At 41.3% G+C, this 18671-nt stretch overlaps 1 protein-coding gene across 1 annotated transcript in view; it reads left to right on the plus strand.

Moving 5' to 3' along the window:
• The window catches only part of gmds (GDP-mannose 4,6-dehydratase), a 647649-nt gene that overhangs the window by 104783 nt on the left and 524195 nt on the right, over positions 1–18671 (plus strand). Inside the window, exons 3-4 of the mRNA XM_043719391.2 lie at positions 15928–16015; positions 18141–18250. Of these exons, the coding sequence (XP_043575326.1) occupies positions 15928–16015; positions 18141–18250 (198 nt within the window). The remainder of the gene's footprint in view (positions 1–15927; positions 16016–18140; positions 18251–18671) is intronic.

Raw genomic sequence — 18671 nt, forward strand, 5'->3', positions numbered from 1 at the left:
TAGCCTCCTGTTTTGACTGCTTTTATCCTGTTTCTTATATTGCTATAATATAGTAACATAGAAAATAGGAGCTCTGCCACTCAGCATGATCACAGCCTATCCTCTACCTCAATGCCATGCTTCTGCTCTCTTCCCATACGTTTTGATACCTTTAGCTTCCATTTCACAGTTCCAATTACCTTTGCATTCTAGTGAAGTTGACAGTTCCAGTAAGTTTATGCACATTAATGTGCACTTGTATCTACTTTTGACAATCCCAAAGGGCACTTTAAACCTCCTAAAGGCACCTTAAGGAGTACGGTTGGTATGCATAAGATGTCAGCAGAGCAAAACTAAGGCCAAGTGAGAACACAAAATTGGAAATTCATTGCAAAGTGGGTGGGAGAGATGTTTTAACTAAGGTTCACTCCAGAAAAAATAAACTGTGTTGAGTAGGAGAGGATAAAGGAGAGGATAACAGGATAAAAGATTGAGTAATTTACTCATAGTGAGACTGGCGGCCGAGTAACATCACAAACCATAGCATTATGTGAGTGCAAAGAAAGAAGGTGAGTAGAATTGGTAAATATTTCTGTTTCTAATGTAAATGTAATGTTTTTAATTTGTGGTTATTTATCCAGTGTTTTCTTCTCTCTTCCTTAAAAAATAAACTCCTTTGGTATTAGATTGATACTGATGATTATTTTTGGTTTAAAATGTTAGCATTACAGTTAAGTCTCAAAAGCATGGTGGATTCTTGAGTAATAAAATTACAAATTATACCAATATAATAGTGATGGCAGCATGGGTGATGTGTTGCTGTTACAACATGTGGAAGGTGCTGGGTAACAATATGATCCAGAGAGAGACATCTCTAGTACGTGTTTACACCTCGAGGAACTTTGGCTGCAAGTTGCAGACATTAGACCACATCAGGGAAAGTGAACGTTACATGGATCCTTGGCTCCAGAAAATGGTTAAACCCCTCAGACTAGTTAATTCAAAATTGGTCTGTGATCAGGAAGGTGTTACTTAGGGTGAGGTAAGTATGAGGAGAAAGTGAGGACTGCAGATGCTGGAGAGCAGAGCTTAAAAATGTGTTGCTGGAAAAGCGCAGCAGGTCAGGCAGCATCAAAGGAACAGCCCTTCTTCAGGAATGAGGAAGGTGTGCCAAGCAGGCTAAGATACAAAGTAGGGAGGAGGGACTTGGGGGAGGGGGGTTGGGAATACGGTAGGTCGAAGGAGGTTATGGTGAGGGTGATAGGCCGGAGAGGGGGTGGGGCGGAGAGGTCGGGAAGAAGATTGCAGGTCAAGAAGGTGGTGCTGAGTCTGAGGGTTGGGACTGAGAAAAGGTGGGGGGAGGGGAAATTAGAAAGCTGGAGAAATCTGCATTCATCCCTTGTGGTTGGAGGGTTCCTAGGCGGAAGATGAGGCGCTCTTCCTCCAGGCGTCGTGATGCCATGTTCTGGCGATTGAGGAGGCCAAGGACCTGCATGTCCTTGGTGGAGTGGGTGGGAGAGTTAAAGTGTTCAGCCACGGGGCGGTTGGGTTGGTTGGTGTGGGTGTCCCAGTGGTGTTCTCTGAAACGTTCCGCAAGTAGGTGGCCTGTCTCCCCAGTGTAGAGGAGGCCACATCGGGTGCAGCGGATGCAGTAAATGATGTGTGTGGAGGTGTAGGTGAACTTCTGACGGATATGGAAAGATCCCTTGAGGCCTTGGAGGGAATTGAGGGGGGGAGTTTTGGGTGCAAGTTTTGCATTTCTTGCGGTTGCCGGGTAAGGTGCCGGGAGTGGAGGTTGGGTTGGTGGGGGGTGTGAATCTGACGAGGGAGTCGTGGAGGGAGTGGTCTTTCCGGAACGCTGATAGGGGTGGGGAGGGAAATATATCCTTGGTGGTGGGGTCTGTTTGGAAGTGGCGGAAATGACGAAGGAGGATAAGATGTATCTGGAGGTTGGTGGGGTGGTAGGTGAGGACCAGTGGGGTTCTGTCCTAGTGGCGATTGGAGGGGCGGAGGAGCTGGAAGTGGAGGAGACGCGGTGGAGAGCATCGTCAACCATTCTGAGGGGAAATTGCGGTCTTTGAAGAAGGAGGCCATCTGGGTTGTTCGGTATTGGAATTGGTCCTCCTGGGAGCAGATGCGGCGAAGGCGAAGGAATTGGGAATATGGGATGGCGTTTTTACAGGGGGCAGGGTGGGAGGAGGTGTAGTCTAGGTAGCTGTGGGAGTCAGTTGGTTTATAGTAAACATCCGTGTTGAGTCGGTCCTCCGAGATAGAAATGGAGAGGTCTAGGAAGGGGAGGGAGGAGTCTGAGACGGTCCAGGTAAATTTGAGGTCGGGGTGGAAGGTGTTAGTCAAGTGGATGAACTGTTCAACCTCCTTGTGGGAGCACGAGGTAGCGCCAATACAGTCATCGATGTAGCGGAGGAAAAGGTGGGGGGTGGTGCCAGTGTAGCTGCAGAAGATGGACTGTTCCACATATCCAACGAAGAGGCAGGCATAGCTGGGGCCCATGCGGGTGCCCATGGCTACTCCTTTGGTTTGGAGGAAGTGGGAGGATTGGAAAGAGAAGTTGTTCAGAGTGTTCAGTCAGTCGAAGGAGGGTGTCAGTGGAAGGGTTCTGGTTGGTTCGGTGGGAAAGGAAGAAGTGGAGGGCTTTGAGGCCTTCATGATGGGGGATGGAGGTGTATAAGGACTGGATGTCCATGGTGAAGATAAGGCATTGGGGGCCGGGGAAGCGAAAATCATGGAGGAGGTGGATGGCGTGGGTGGGGAGTTCTTGGACGAAGGGCAACAGGACCGTGTCAAGGTATGCAGAAATGAGTTCAGTGGGGCAGGAGCAGGCTGAGACAATGGGTTGGCCGGGGCAGTCAGTTTTGTGGATTTTGGGCAGGAGGTAGAAACGGGTGGCGCGGGGTTGTAGGACTATGAGGTTGGAGGCGGTGGATGGGAGATCCCAAGGTATGAGGACCCAAGGGTTACAGATGAGGAACCTTGGCCCCTGAATCTGTCTCACCATTATTAGGTTCTTGCAACCTGTGTGGGCAAGAGTGGTATCTGCAGGGAGGATGAACAAACTGACCACCACTACTTAGTGTAGGGAGGCTTTCAAGTTGGGGAGGAAATAGAATGTAATAGGAGACTGTGTAAGTAGGAAATGGATGCCGTGACTGGGAGTCCAAATGCAATATTGTCTGTCTGGTGCCAGACCCCACCACTGCCACCAACACCATCACCCCCACTCCCAAATATTGCATAAATGCTGCACCCTCCACACTTCATGTCAGCTCTGATGAAGAGTCATCTGGAATCAACATTAGGTTGTTCTCTCTCCATGGATGCTCTCTGAACTGCTCTGATTTCCAGCATTTGTTGTTTTCAGTTAAAGATATTTCCTGTGGGCTGGAAAAGACCTAGGAGATGGAGGGGAGAAATCCAATCATTGTTGTCTGTGTTGGTACCAATAATAATAGTAGGACTAGAAAGGAGGTTCTACTGAAACACTGAACCATTAGGAGCTAAATTAGAAAATCAGAATAATTTCCCACTACCTGATGCACGGGGAAACTGACACAGGATAAATAAAATCAAGGAGTTACATGCTTGGCTCAAAGATTGGTGTAGGTGGAATGGGTTTCAGTTTGTGGGGCACTGACACTACCACTGAGATAGGAATGAAAGTGATTCCACTCTCGGGTGACTGTCTGTGTGGAGTTTGCACGTTCTTCCTGTGTCTGTGTGGGTTTCCTCCGGGTGCTCCGGTTTCCTCCCACATTCCAAAAATGTGCAGGTTAAATGGATTGGCCATGCTAAATTGCCCATAGAGTCCATGGATGTGCAGGCCAAGTGGATTAGCCATGGAAAATGCACAGAACAAGGATAGGATAAGAGGGTGGGCTGATCTTCGGAGGGTTAATAAGGACTTGATGAGCCGAATGGCCTTCTTTCACACTGTAGGAATTCTATGATCCTAATAGAGCTATTCTGTGAAATGGCATTCACTTGAACCATGCTGGGATTAGTGTCCTGGCAAATCGAATAACCACAGCTGTAAAGAGGAGTTTAAACTAATTAGAGAGGGAGAGGGTTTGGAAGTGGAGTCCTCACGAAGCAGGAGAATATTGCAGAATTATAGAGCAGCTATTTGGATAATGTTAACCAGAGTGGGGCTGGAAGGGACAGAGTATACAAACGAAGAAAAGCTGCAGTAAATTAGAGTCAAAGGAGGAAAAGATTGATAAAAAGGTAGCATTAATGACCCTTTACTTGAATGCATGTAGTATTCAGAACAAAATAAATGAATTAACGCCACACATACAGGATAAAGATATGATCTTTAGAGCCACTATGGAGATGTCACTATAAGGAGATCAAAGCTAGGAATTAAGTTTGCAGGGGTATGTGTCTTTTTGAAAAGACAAGCTAACAGGAAGAGGTAGCATTGTTAGTACGGGATGGAATAAGTACAATAGCAAGAAATTATCTTGTATTGGAAGACATAAATGCATATGGGTGGAGGTGGAAAATAAAAAGGGAAAGAAAATACTGGTAGGAGTAATCTATAGTCTATAGAGTTTAACAGTAACCAAATAGCAGGAGACAGAATAAATCAGAAGATCATGAGCACACAGAGTCATAGAGATGTATAGCATGGAAACAGACCCTTTGGTCCAACTTGCCCATGCTAACCAGATATCCCAACCCAATCTAGTCCCACTTGCCAGCAACCAGCCCATATCCCTCCAAACCCTTCCTATTCATATACTCGTCCAGATGCCTTTTAAATGTTACAATTTTACCAGCCTCCACCACTTCCTTTGACAGCTCATTCCACACACACCACTCTGTGTGAAAAAGTTGCCCCTTAGATCTCCTTTATATTCCTCCCCTCTCACCCTAAACCTATGCCCTCTAGTTCTGAACTCCCCCACCCCAGGAAAAAGACCTTGTCTATTTACCCTATCTGTGTACCTCATGATTTTATAAACCTCTATAAGGTCACACCTCTGCCTTCGACTCTCCAGGGAAAACAGCCACAGCATACTCAGTCTCTCCCTATAGCTTAAATTCTCCAACCCTGGCAACATCCTTGTAAATCTTTTCTGAACCCTTTCAAGTTTTACATCATAAGTCCTGCTAAGGTTTTCTTTCCCACAATGCAGCACCTCGCATTTACCTAAACTCCACCTGCCACTCCTCAGCCCATTGGCCCATCTGATCAAGATCCCATTGTAATCTGAAGTACATTAATCATGAGTGACTTTAATCTTCATGTAGATTTGGATAGTCAGATTGACAGGGGTAGCTATGAGGAAGAATTCATAAAGTGTATTTGAGACAGTTTCCTAGAAGGACATGTTGGTTGGATCCAACCAAGGATCAGGCTATTTTAAATCTAGTGATGTGTAATGAGGCAGCTTTAATAAGTGATGTCTGACTAAAAGACACCTTAGGAAACAGTGACCATAACATGGTAGAATTTAGCATTCAGTTTAAGAAGGAGGAACTTGGGTCAGAAACCAACTATGCTTAGTTTAAATAAGGACAGTTCCAAAGCAATGAGGGCAGATCTGGCAGGAGTGGACTGGGAAAAGGCTTAGCAGCAAAGACAGTTGAGGAACAGTGGCAGGTATTTAAGAATATTGTTCATGGCTCACAGCAAAGATATAGACCAGTGAGGAAGAAGGATTCTAAGAAGGGTATAAATCAACTGTGGTTAACCAGGGAAGTCAAGGATAGCATTAAGTTGAAAGAAAAAACATACAATTTAACAAAGCGTTGTGATAAACCAGAGGATTGGGAAAGCTTTAAAAACCAACCAAAGGTGACCAAAAAAATAATAAAAGGGATAAGATAAACTTTAAGGGTAAACCTGAAGTAATAGCAAGACAGAGGACAAGAGCTTCTTCAAATATGTAGAAAGAAAGAGGAGCCAGAGTGAACATTGGCATCTGAGAGAATGGGGATAGAGAAATAATAAGGCAGAGGTACTAATTAAATAGTTTGCATCAATCTTCACAGTAATAGCATTCAAACAAAAATTAAATAATCAAGGGACAAAGGGAGGAGTCATACAGCATGGAAACAAACCCTTCAATCCAACTAGTCCATGGTGACCATGTTACCAAAACAAACTAATCCCACTTGCCTGCGTTTGGCCCATAACCCTCCAAGCCTTTCCTATTCATGTACTTATCCAAATGTCTTTTAAATGTTGTAACTCAACTCGACCTCAGGCATTTCATTCCACATATGAACCACTTTTTGTGTAGAAAAGTTGCCCGACATGTGCTTTTCTCCTATCATCTTAAAAATATGCCCCCTAGTTTTGAGCTCACCTGCCCTAGGCAAAAGTCACTTGCTATTTACCTTATCTGTGCCCTGCATGATTTTATAAGCCTCTATAAAGTCACCCCTCAATCGCCTATGCTCCAATGAAAAAAGTCCCAGCCTATCCAGCCCATCTTTATAACTCAAACCTTCCATTCCCAGCAATATCTTGATAACTCTTTTCTGAATCCTCTCCAATTTAATAAATTCAACAACCATCGCTAGAGAAAGGTTGCTAGGCAAACTAATGAGTCTAAGAATCAATAAGTCCTCTGTACTGATGAGATGTATGCTAGGATATTAGACGAAGTAGCTACAGAGGTAGTGGATGCACTGGTACTAATATTCCTTAGCTTCTGGAAATGTCCTAGAGTATTGGAAAACTGCCAATGTAACACCTTTTATTTAAAAATGAAAGGATACAAAAGCAGCTAACTATAGGCCAGTTAGTTTAACATCTGTTATTGAGAAAATGTAAAGATTCTGTAACAGCAGAGCATTTAGAAAAACATAATATGACCAAGCAACATCAGCATGCCTTCCTGAAGAAGAAATCATGCCTGACTAATTTATCAAATTCTTTGAGGAGGTAACATGCAGGACAGACAAAAGGAAAGCAGTGTTTGGAATCTATTTGGATTTACAGAATATGTGTAAGACAATACCACACGTTATATTACTAGTAAAATAAGACCAAATGGTGTTGGAAGTAGTAGATTAGCATGGATAGAGGAGTAACTAGCCATTAGAAGATGGAGAGTTGGGATATGGGAACCATTTTCAGGATGGAAACATGTAAGTAGTGGTGTCACAGTAATCAGTGCTGTGCCATAATTATTTAAAATATCATATAATTTAGGATGAAGAAAGTGAATGTACTTCTGCCAGATTTGTGATTTTACAAAAATGGATAGGAAGGCAAGAAATGAGAATTATACAAAGAAGGATATCGACAGGTTAAGTAAGTGGTGAAAAATTGGCAGATAGAATGTAGTGTGGGGAAATGTGAGGTGATGCAGTTTGGCAGGGAAAGTAGAGGAGCTGAACATTATTTCAATGGAGAAAGATTGCATAAAGCTCTGGAAAATAAGGGATTTGAGAGTCCTTGTCCATGAATCACAAAAGTCTAGCATGCAATTTCTGTGGGTAATAGGAAAGACAAATGGAATGTTAGCCTTTATTTCAAAGGAAATGGCATACGTAAGTGACAAAGTTTACTAAAACTATACAACGCATTAATCAGACCACAGCTGGAATACTGTCAACTGTTTTGGTCCCCTTATCTAAGGAACCATTCCTGATGAAGGGCTTTTGCCCGAAACGTCGATTTTCCTGCTCCTCGGATGCTGCCTGATCTACTGTGCTTTTCCAGCATCACTCTAATCTTGACTCTGATCTCCAGCATCTGCAGTCCTCACTGTTGCCTGGCATTGGAGGCAGTCCAGAGAAAGTTTACTCGGTGGATACTGGGTGTGGAGTGAGTGTTTTTTGAGGAGATTTGAATAGATTGGGCCTGTGTTTGTTGGAATATGGAAGAATGACCTTATTGAAATATACAAGATTCTTAGAGGACTTGAAAGGGTAGATGCATGTTTACCCATGTCGGAGAGTTTAGGAGCAGATGGCAAAATCTCAGAATAAATGGTCACGTATTTAAGACTGATGAGGAGTTTCTTCTCTCAGTGGTAGTGAATCTGTGAAATTCTTTACCTCAGATGGTATTGGCACTTGTCGTAAGGTATATTTAAGGATGAGGTGAATTGGTTTTTAATCAGTAAGGGAATTGGGATTATGAGTAAAAGGCAGAAAATTGGATTTGAGGATTATCCAATCAACCACAATCTCATTGTGAATGGTGGAGCAGAGTCAATGAGCTGAATGGCCCACTTGTACTCCTATGCCTTATGGTCTTGTACATTTTAGCTTAGAGTTTTCATAAAATATTGAGTTCTTTTGTAATTGGTCATCATGACATGTATGTCTGATGTACAGAGTACTTAAGAAAATGTGCAGACCAAATTTGAACTTAATGCTGAATGTGGGGATAGATTTAATAAAAAAGAAGTGCTGGAGAAACTCAGTAGTTCTGGGCAGCATCTGTGGAGAGATAAACAGAGTTCATGTTTCAAGTTAGAACATAGAACATTACAGCGCAGTACAGGCCCTTCGGCCCTCGATGTTGCATCGACCTGTCATACCAATCTGAAGCCCATCTAACCTACACTATTCCATGTACGTCCATATGCTTGTCCAATGACAACTTAAATGTACTTAAAGTTGCAGGCAAAGCATTCCATACCCTTACTACTCGCTGAGTAAAGAAACTACATTCTGACATCTTTCCTATATCTATCACCCCTCAATTTAAAGCTATGCCCCCTCGTGCTCGCCGTCACCATACTTGGAAAAAGGCTCTCCCTGTCCACCCTATCTAACCCTCTGATTATCTTATATGTCTCTATTAAGTCACCTCTCAACCTGCTTCTCTCTAACGAAAACAGCCTCAAGTTCCTCAGCCTTTCCTCGTAAGATCTTCCCTCCATATCAGACAACATCCGAGTAAATCTCCTCTGCACCCTTTCCAAAGCTTCCACATCCTTCTTATAATGCGGTGACCAGAATATACACAATATTCCAAGTGCGACCGCACCAGAGTTTAGTACAGCTGCAGCATAACCTCATGGTTCCAGAACTCGATCCCTCTATTAATAAAAGCTAAAACACTATATGCCTTCTTAACAACCCTGTCAACCTGGGTGGCAACTTTCAAGGATCAGTGTACATGGACACAGAGATCTCTCTGCTCATCTACACTATCAAGAATCTTACCATTAGCCCTGTACTTTGCATTCCGGTTACTCCAACCAATGTGAATCACCTCACACTTGTCCACATTAAACTCCATTTGCCACCTCTCAGCCCAGCTCTGCAGCTTATCTATGTCTCTCTGTAACCTACAACATCCTTCATCACTATTCACAACTCCACCAACCTTAGTGTCGTCTGCAAATTTATTAACCCACCCTTCTACGCCCTCATCCAGGTGGTTTATAAAAATGACAAACAGCAGTGGACCCAACACCAACCCTTGTGGTACACCACTAGTAACTGGACTCCAAGATGAACATTTCCCATCAACCACCACCCTCTGTCTTCTTTCAGCAAGCCAATTACTGATCCAAAGTGCTATATTTCCCACAATCCCATTCCTCCGCATTTTGTACAATAGCCTACTGTGGGGAACCTTATCGAATGCATTGCTGAAATCCATACACACCACATCAACCGGTTTACTCTCATCTACTCACCTTCTCAAAGAACTCAATAAGGTTTGTGAGACATGACCTACCCTTCACAAAACAGTGCTGACTATCCCTAATCAAATTATTCTTTTCTAAATGATTATCAATCCTATCTCTTATAACCTTTTACAACACTTTGCCAATAGCTAAAGTAAGGCTCACTGGTCTATAATCACCAGGGTCATCTCTACTCCCCTTCTTGAACAGGAGAACCACATTTGCTATCCTCCAGTCTTCTGGCACTATTCCTATAGACAATGACAATTTAAAGATCAATGCCAAAGGCTCAACAATCTCCTCCCTGGCTTCCCGAGGAATCCTAGGATAAATCCCATCCAGCCTAGGGGACTTATCTATTTTCACACTCTGCAGGATTTCTAATACCTCTTCCTTGTGAACCTCAATCCCATCTAGTCTAGTAGCCTGTATCTCAGTATTCTCCTCGACAACATTGTCGTTTTCGAGGGTGAATATTATCGAAAAATATTCATTTAGTGCTTCCCCTATCTCCTCTGACTCCACACACAACTTCCCACTATTATCGTTGATTGGCCCGAATCTTACTCTCGTCATTCTTTTATTCCTTAAATACCTATAGAAAGCCTTAGGGTTTACCCTGATCCTATCCGCCAACAACTTCTCATCTCTCCTCCTGGCTCTTCTAACTCTCTCTTCAGGTCTTTCCTGGCTACCTTGTAACCCTCAAGTGCCCTAACTGAGCCTTCACATCTCATCCTAACATAAGCTGCCTTCTTCCTCTTGACCAGAGATTCCACTTCCTTCGTAAACCACGGCTCCCACACTCTACAACTTCCTCCCTGCCTGACAGGTACATACTTATCTAGGACACACAGGAACTTTTCCTTGAATAAGCCCCATAAGTTCTATACTCTACTTCAGGTTTTTATTTCAGATCACCAGAAGCTGCAGTGTTTTGCTTTTATTTTAGTGTTTTTTTATGTTTGACTAACATTACTGAGTTCTTTGCTAAGTACTGGAGAACGTTTATACGGATAATGCTACTAATGTGTATATGGACTTTGAACAGGCATTTGAGAAAGTAACAAATGGAAGATTTATTGGGAAACTGGCATGAAAGGGCAGCCATGAATATTAAAATTAGCTAAGTGACAGAAAGCAGATACTAGCACCAAAAACATTTTTGCAATGTTGTCTCTCATTATGAAGTGTAGTACTCTTTTTGATATATATTAATACCTTGATTTAGGTATACAGGGCATAATTTCTAGGTTTGCAAATGGTGTACTACTTAAGAATGTAGTAACCGGTGAGGGGATCAGTAACAAACCTTTGGGGATGATATATAGATTGTTAAAATGAGCAGGTACATGGCAGGTCAAATTTAAGACAAGTCTGAAGTCATACATATTGATGATTGTGGAAAGAAATATGAGTTCAGTGAGAATCTTAAAAGGAAATAGGAACACAGACATCTGGCATACTAACATTAAAGATGGAAGGACAAGTTGATATGGTTGTCTCTTTATAAAAAGAATCTCTGGCTTAATAAAAAGAAGCACAGTGTACTAAAACAAAAGTACTAGAATACTTTGGAGTTACTTGTTAGGCCTCAGGTAATCATTGGGTACTAAACTCGAAGGAGTATATCAGTGCCTTAAAGTCCGAAGGCGATTCATTTGACTGGCACAAGGAATGTAGGACTTCAGTAATGTGACAAAACTGGTGCAACAGAATGTTTTCTTCTTGAAATAGGGAAGTTCGATTATTTGCAGTTCACAAAGAGTTTTGATAAGTATGAAAGATAAAGTGTTTCCAATGGTAGAAGAGTTAATAGCCAAATAATTAAAATATAAGATACTTATTCAAAGTGGGACAATTCACTTTGTTTAAAATAAATGTTTGTTAACAGATTTTTATATTAACATTCAAAAGAATAAGTATCTGAAGGGAAAGTACGTACTCATTGGGCTGAATGGTCTCCATCTGTGCAGCATCATTCTACGATTCAAGTTTGTGGAGTATTTTGAACTTATATAATGCAGCTTTGGAAAAGAACTGTAAGCTAAGAAAGTGCAGGTCTAAATTACAGGGAGGTAATGTCCTCATTGTGTTCGTTTTAGAACTAAATCATCAATCCAGAGACCCAGCTAATGTTCTGGGTTCAAATCTCGCGATGACAAATGGTGGACTTGAATTCAATTTAAAAACTCTGGAATGAAGAGTCTAATGGTGAGCATGAAGCCATTGTCAATTGTCAGGAAAAACTCATCTGATTCTCTAATGTCCTTTATGACAATAAACTGCCAACGATACCTGACCTACATGTGACTCCAGCCCCATAGCTGGAGTCTATTAACTGGGATTAGGGATGGGTAATAAACACTAGCTTAGCAGGCAATACCCACATCCCTTGAATAAATAAAAAACAATGTACTAGTCATACCTAGGCCACTAAACCTATTGCATGTGCTGTCCCTTCAGTTAGTTAAAGTCATCTGCAGTTCAACTCAATCAATCTTATTTACCAGTCTTTTTTCAAATTTAACCCCCAGGTCTGAAAAATAAAACCATCTGAGTCTTAATTTTCGATGTTATCATATTATCTGTATGGACTTTCAGAAAGCTTTTGACACTATTTCACATAAGAAAATGCAAGTTCATGAAATTGGAGGAAATCTTTCTCTTAGGTAAGAAATTGGTTATGTAATAGAACACATAGTGTAGGTAAAAGGAGGTAGGGGGCCTGGGAGCGTAAAGCAGGGTGTGAGGTCAGGGCCAAAGTGCCTAATATTTAAGCACAGCAGTGGGCCTACGACTCAGGGAATTGAGGTGAGTCTTCTAACCCACCAGCCTTTGTTTCTATCTCCTTCCTGCTTTGGGATGCTGTGGGCCTGAGTACATCCTGACCCTGCTACCCTCGGATGAAAAGAGTGTGGGCGGTATTGCCAGGACAGGAGCATGACTTACAATTCCCATCTTGTTGATGAACGTCCAGTGCTAAAATAGAAGATATAGTGAGCCATGTAGTCATATGCAGAACAAATATTGGCAGCTAAAGTGATTAGACAATGATTGGACAGATGCATTTCAGTATGGGAAAGTGTGAAGTCATCCACTTTGGACCAAAGAGATTTGATTATTTTCAATATCATCAATGAAGGAACGGTAAGATTTGATGATCCAAGTACAGAAATCACTAAAAGCTAATGGACTATATTAAAAGGTAATTAAGAAAACTCTTCCTTTTTTTTGAAAGTTGATAATGTTTTCTTCATCGCCATTTTTTACCTTTTGCATTTCTCTCAGTTCATTGGATTGCCACTTTTTGCATTTGTGTAAGTCATTTACTTTAACTTGCCACTATATCTTATCTCATATAATTGCTTTACCCTGTGTGAAGAACATTTGCTGTTGAGAGGTTTGTATTTGGCAAATATTACTTTGAATAGTTCCCACTGTTATAGTGCATCCATTAAAACCACACCTCAACCTAAGATTTTTTAATTTATTGCTTCTAGGTCAGTCTTATTTAAATTTAACTTGATTTATATGCATTCCTTCTGTTTCTCAAACCTTATGTGAAACTGAAAGATGTCTGGCCACTGTTTGAAAGATCCTTCCTTACTGTTAAATGATGCTGTATTTATTTTCTCACCTTACATGTTGGTTCTACTTTGTATAAGGCACCACTCCTTCCTAACCTAGTACTTGCACCAGAGTCTTATAAAACTGAACTCCTCATTTTTACTCCGTGTTCTTTGTCTGCTTGTCCCATGCCAGCCTAAAACTTGGCTATTGGCCTTAGGTTCATGCCTGTGGATAACCACAAGGAATATGTAGAGATTGATTCAGACAATACTCGTGCAAGATTGTGTTGAATTGGCCAGACTTTTTTGGGCTGAGGTATGTGGTGATACAATCTTATCAGAAATTATGCACGATCGATAATACCAACAATAATAACATCATGCGTATGGAAACCACCCATAGTGCTGTATGATATCCTTAGGTGTTTTACAGGATTGCCATGATGTGGAGGTGCTGGTGCTGGACTGGGGTGGACAAAGTTAAAAATCACACAACACCAGGTTAGACTCCAACAGATTTATTTGGAAGAACAAGCTTTCGGAGCATTGCTCCTTTGTCAGGTAGCGAGTGGGGCAGGATTATAGGGCACAGAATTTATAGTAAAAGATCAAAATGTGATGTATTGAACAAACCTGGACTGTTGTTAAGTCTTTAATTGCTTAGAGTGGGAATTTTGAGTGATTAATATGTAAATCCCAGAACTTCTTTCAAGTCACAGTCCTGAGATAACTTAAGGTTTGAGAACAAAAAAGGTGATATCTCAGCTCAGCATTAAAGGTGTGAGGTTAGAGTCTGTCTGTATCTCAAGCTTGAGTCAGACTGGCTCTATTTCCAAAGTAGGAATTTATAAAATGTCACATGGGCTGACTGCCGACAGATAATGTGCCTTTAAAACAAAATAGAATGTATCTGCAAAGACAAATCTGCAAATGCAAATTCACCCCATAGGTGTGTATGTGTGTGTCAGGGGATGGGGGGAGAGAGGGAGAGAGTGTATGATTGTGTATGTGTGCGTGAGTATGACGGAGTATATGCCTGTGAAAGGGTGTGAGTGTGTGTGAGAGTGTATTGGGTAGTGGGGTCACCTGTAGTGTGACATGAACCCAAAGTCCCGGTGGAGGCCATCCTCATGGGTACCAAACTTGGCTAATAGCCTCTGCTCGGTGACTCTGCATTGTTGTGTATCCCAAATTTTGCCTTGGAGGACAGTCACCCGAAGATCTGGGCATGGTACCCTAGCGAGACCAAGCAGACACTATGACGATGAAAGAATGGACGCCGCACAACAATCGCCAGATCGGAATGTTCCCTCCCAGTTGGGAAACACTTCAGTGGTCAAGGACTGTTGGCCTTGGATCTTCAGGTGACTGTCTTCCAAGATGGACTTTGGGATGCACAACAATGCAGAGTTGCTGAACAAAGGCTAATAGCCCATGAAGGTGGACTCAACTGGAATCTTGGATTCAAGTCACACAAAAGGTGACCTCACCACACTATACACGCACACGCACACGCACACGCACACGCGCACGCACACGCGCACACACACACACACACACACACACACCCCTCTCTCATACACATGCTCTCTCTTAGACATGCCCTTACTCACATTCGCCCGCACACTCTCAGGCATACACTCCTTCATAGTCGCGCACACTATCAAGTATGTACACACAATCATACACACTCTCCCTCTCTCTTCCCCCCACCAACACACACACACGCGCCTGTGGGGTGAATTTGCATTTGCAGATTTGTCTTTGCAGATACATTCTATTTTGTTCAAAAAGCACACTGTTTGTAGGCAGACAGTCCATGTGACATTTTATAAATTCCTACTTTGGAAATAGAACCAGTCTGACTTAAGGTTGGGATACAGACAGACTCTAACCTCCCATCTTTAATGCATTGTCTGAGCTGAGATGTCACCTTTTTTTGTTATCAAACCTTAAGTTATCTCGGGACTGTGACTTGAAAGAAGATCTGGGAATTACATATTAATTGCTCAAAACCTGCAACCCCATTCTAAGTGATTAAAGACTTAACAACAATCTAGGTTTGTTCAGTACTTCGCATCAGTTGTATGACACTTGATCTTTTACTTTCAATTCTGTCCTATGATCCTGCCCCACTAGCTACCTGGCGAAGGAGCAGTTTTCTGAAAGCTTGTACTTCCAAATAAACCTGTTGGACTATAATCTGGTGTTGTGTGATTTTTAAATTTTACAGGATTTTTATCAGCTGAATTTAACACTTGAGATAGGTCAGCAAAGACTTTGTCAAAAGGATAAATGTTAAGGAACAACTTACAGGAGAGAAATGTGCAGGCAGGGACGTTTAGGGTGAGAATGCCAGAAAAAATAACTTGTAATTCCTCAGTCGTTTGATTTGGAGACTGTTGAGCATGATTGGCATTCTAAAAGTGTCTAACACCTAACTAAGCAAATAAGTTCTATAATGATCTATATAACAACACAACACATCATACCTGAATGCTGAAAACAGCTTTTCATGAAGATGCAAGCACTTAGTTTTGATTGCTATTATTTGCTTTTGCGAGATCAATGAGCTATTTTATGAATTGTGTTTGTTTTAACAACACTCCGGTATTTATTAGTCTAGTAGAAGATGTTCTGTTCCTCCTGCACATTTTGTCTTATGAACTCTTAAGTTATTTTAGGTCTGCAAATTAGATTTAATAAATGAGGGCTAAACTTAATGTTTCTTTTTGTATGATTCTTCTCAGGTGCATGGCATCATACGCCGATCTAGTTCTTTCAACACTGGGCGTATAGAGCACTTGTACAAGAATCCTCGCACACACTTAGAAGGAAGTAAGTTCGTCCTTATACATCGCTTGACAATCTCCTCTTTCTATTAAACTGAATTCTGAACTTACTTTCTTTTTTGTCTTCAGCTGTCTACATGGCTATCCTAAAAACTAGCTTTATTTTGTCAATTATAAGCATCTAATTTGATGATGGGAAGCTTTCAAAGCACATTTTGATTTTCTTTTTGTATTTCTATCTGTACACAGTTTTGATTAGGGTTAGTATAAATCTTCACACCTTTTTAGACAATTATAGTTATGTATAGCTATGCACAGGTGCAGATCCTAATTGGTACAGTTACCTTTCAACACTGAATAATTTTCCACTTAATTGTCAATAATTTTATGAAATATTTTATTGAGCTCTTTCATATTCTTGAAGTTCAAGACATAAAGCTTATTCAATTAATTACCCTGATGGATTCTTATTGAATGCTTTATTGGAGAAACTATTATAGGGAAAATCTTGTGTTGGGAGTCCTGCCTGTTGGCTGGAGAGACTCATGCTGCCTCTTTTGGGAGGGTCTACTGAATCACCACCAGCAGTGATGAGGTCTTCCCCTGGAATCATGTTCCTGGGATGTGGAAATGCTCCTTAGAGGGATGCTGGTCAATCTGAGCCTGGCAGCCTTTGTTCTCAGCAGTGGCGAGGCTATGGCTGGTGCAGGAAGAATGGGTGCTGAAGTCCCAAGAGTACAGAACAGCTCCGGCCAGAGGTAAGTAATGTTGAGGGTGGGGTTTTCAGTTTGGGATCATGGGACAGGCATGGTAGGGGAGTTGGAGGTAAGGAGCTCTCAATTGCTTCCCTCTCCCCTAGTGTCCATTACCTTGATCAGACACTGTGCATTTGTTTTCGTGAACCTGTCCCCCCTCACCTCCAGCTTACCTGGGGAGTGACAAGCTGGCGTGATTTCAGCTGCCACAGGCCTGTCTGCAGCAAGTGCTATGAGGTTCAGTCCGGGTCACTTTATTGGCTGAGAGATGCGACCTTCCCCCACAATTGATGGAAGTTGGAGGGTGGGTTCAGGTACACTGCCATCCCACTCAAATAAATGGCCCACCCAATTTCAAACTTGCTATTAGTGACAGCAGAAGATTTTGCCCTATATTAAGAATGTAGCTGAAATTTTAACATTGCAACAAATTACGTTTTAATTTGATGATTCTTATAATCTCCAACATAGAGGCATTTGGATGGGTATATGAATAGGAAGGGTTTGGAGGGATATGGGCTGGGTGCTGACAGGTGGGACTAGATTGGGTTGGGATATCTGGTCGGCATGGACAGGTTGGACCAAAGGGTCTGTTTCTATGCTGTACATTTCTATGACTATGACTCTATATTTAAAATGGGCTGAGTGTTTTCAAATTGTGGTGACATCATGAGTTGCTGTTGTACAACCGCTGTGCTAGTATCCAATGAAATTATCCAGTTATGTCTGTGGTTCATCTTTGGGCAACAGGCAACAGTTTATGGACACTATTCAATACTTCTGTGGAAGAAAGTGAAAATATGAGCCTTTAGAACAATGGAAGAGTGAAAAGAGAAAATATTGTAAATTAATAAACAGGAAGTGGAGAAACTAATCAAACTGCGAACTTGCTCTGGTCCAACGTTTTTGCCCTTCGTCATTGCCTGTAAGATATCCGACTACTGATTATTTACTAGTGTTAAGTTGAGACATTAAGTTGTCTATGATCTTAATTTTCCAGTTTCTCCATAAAATTGCAAATATGTGTTAATAAATTAAACTTTTGTTATCTTTGGTTCCCATTGGTTGGTAAAGTATTGACTTCCAAGTTTTGAATGTCCCTGTCAACCTTGCATTTTCGTTTCATGTCTTAATTATCTTAATTATTTTTTTAAAAATTATACTAACAATAAAGAGACAATGTCATTGACTTCACAACCATTAAACTGATTGGATGTTTTATGGCATTTGAAATTTCTGTAGAAAATTAATGTAGTTTTGTGTTATTTTTTATGATTTCATTAACATGGAGTAATACAAAACCAAATTTCTTTTACACAGCCAGACCAAATTTTAGTTTGACTTCAATGACAACGGTTTGGAGAATGTTCGTTCTCTTTTCCCAGTGATTTGATAAACTTGAGTTTCAATTTACAGATATGCGGCTGCACTATGGAGACCTCACAGATAGCACATGTCTAGTTAAGATCATTAACGAAGTGAAACCCACTGAAATCTATAACCTGGGTGCACAGAGCCATGTTAAAGTAAGTAATTTTGAGGAATATATTTTCTTCACTTTTTTTTCATACCTAGGAAGTTAACATATAGGCATGCATATAAAACATTGAGCAATCTGTGGTGTTTAGATAATAAAGGAGCTCTTTGTTTGAGCTAATGCAGAAGCAAAACATTGTTGATGTTGAAAATGTGACATAAAAGTAGAAAATCCTGGAAATACTGAGAGAGTCAGACAGCTTCTGTGTCAGGTCCATGATCATTTGTCAGAACTCTGATGAGAATTTAGTGATTCAGAAAAATTAAGACAAAATATTGTGGATGCTGGACGTCTGAAACAAACACGAAACATTGAAGAAACTCAGCAGATTTGGAAGCATCTCTGGAGAGAAAAATAGAGTTAACATTTTGTGTCTGGTATGACTCTTCTTCAGAACCATACTTGAAACA

The sequence above is a fragment of the Chiloscyllium plagiosum genome, unplaced genomic scaffold (genome assembly GCF_037043375.1).
Source record: "Chiloscyllium plagiosum isolate Xiang-an unplaced genomic scaffold, Cpla_swu_hap1 HiC_scaffold_34, whole genome shotgun sequence".
NCBI classification, from domain to species: domain Eukaryota; kingdom Metazoa; phylum Chordata; class Chondrichthyes; order Orectolobiformes; family Hemiscylliidae; genus Chiloscyllium; species Chiloscyllium plagiosum.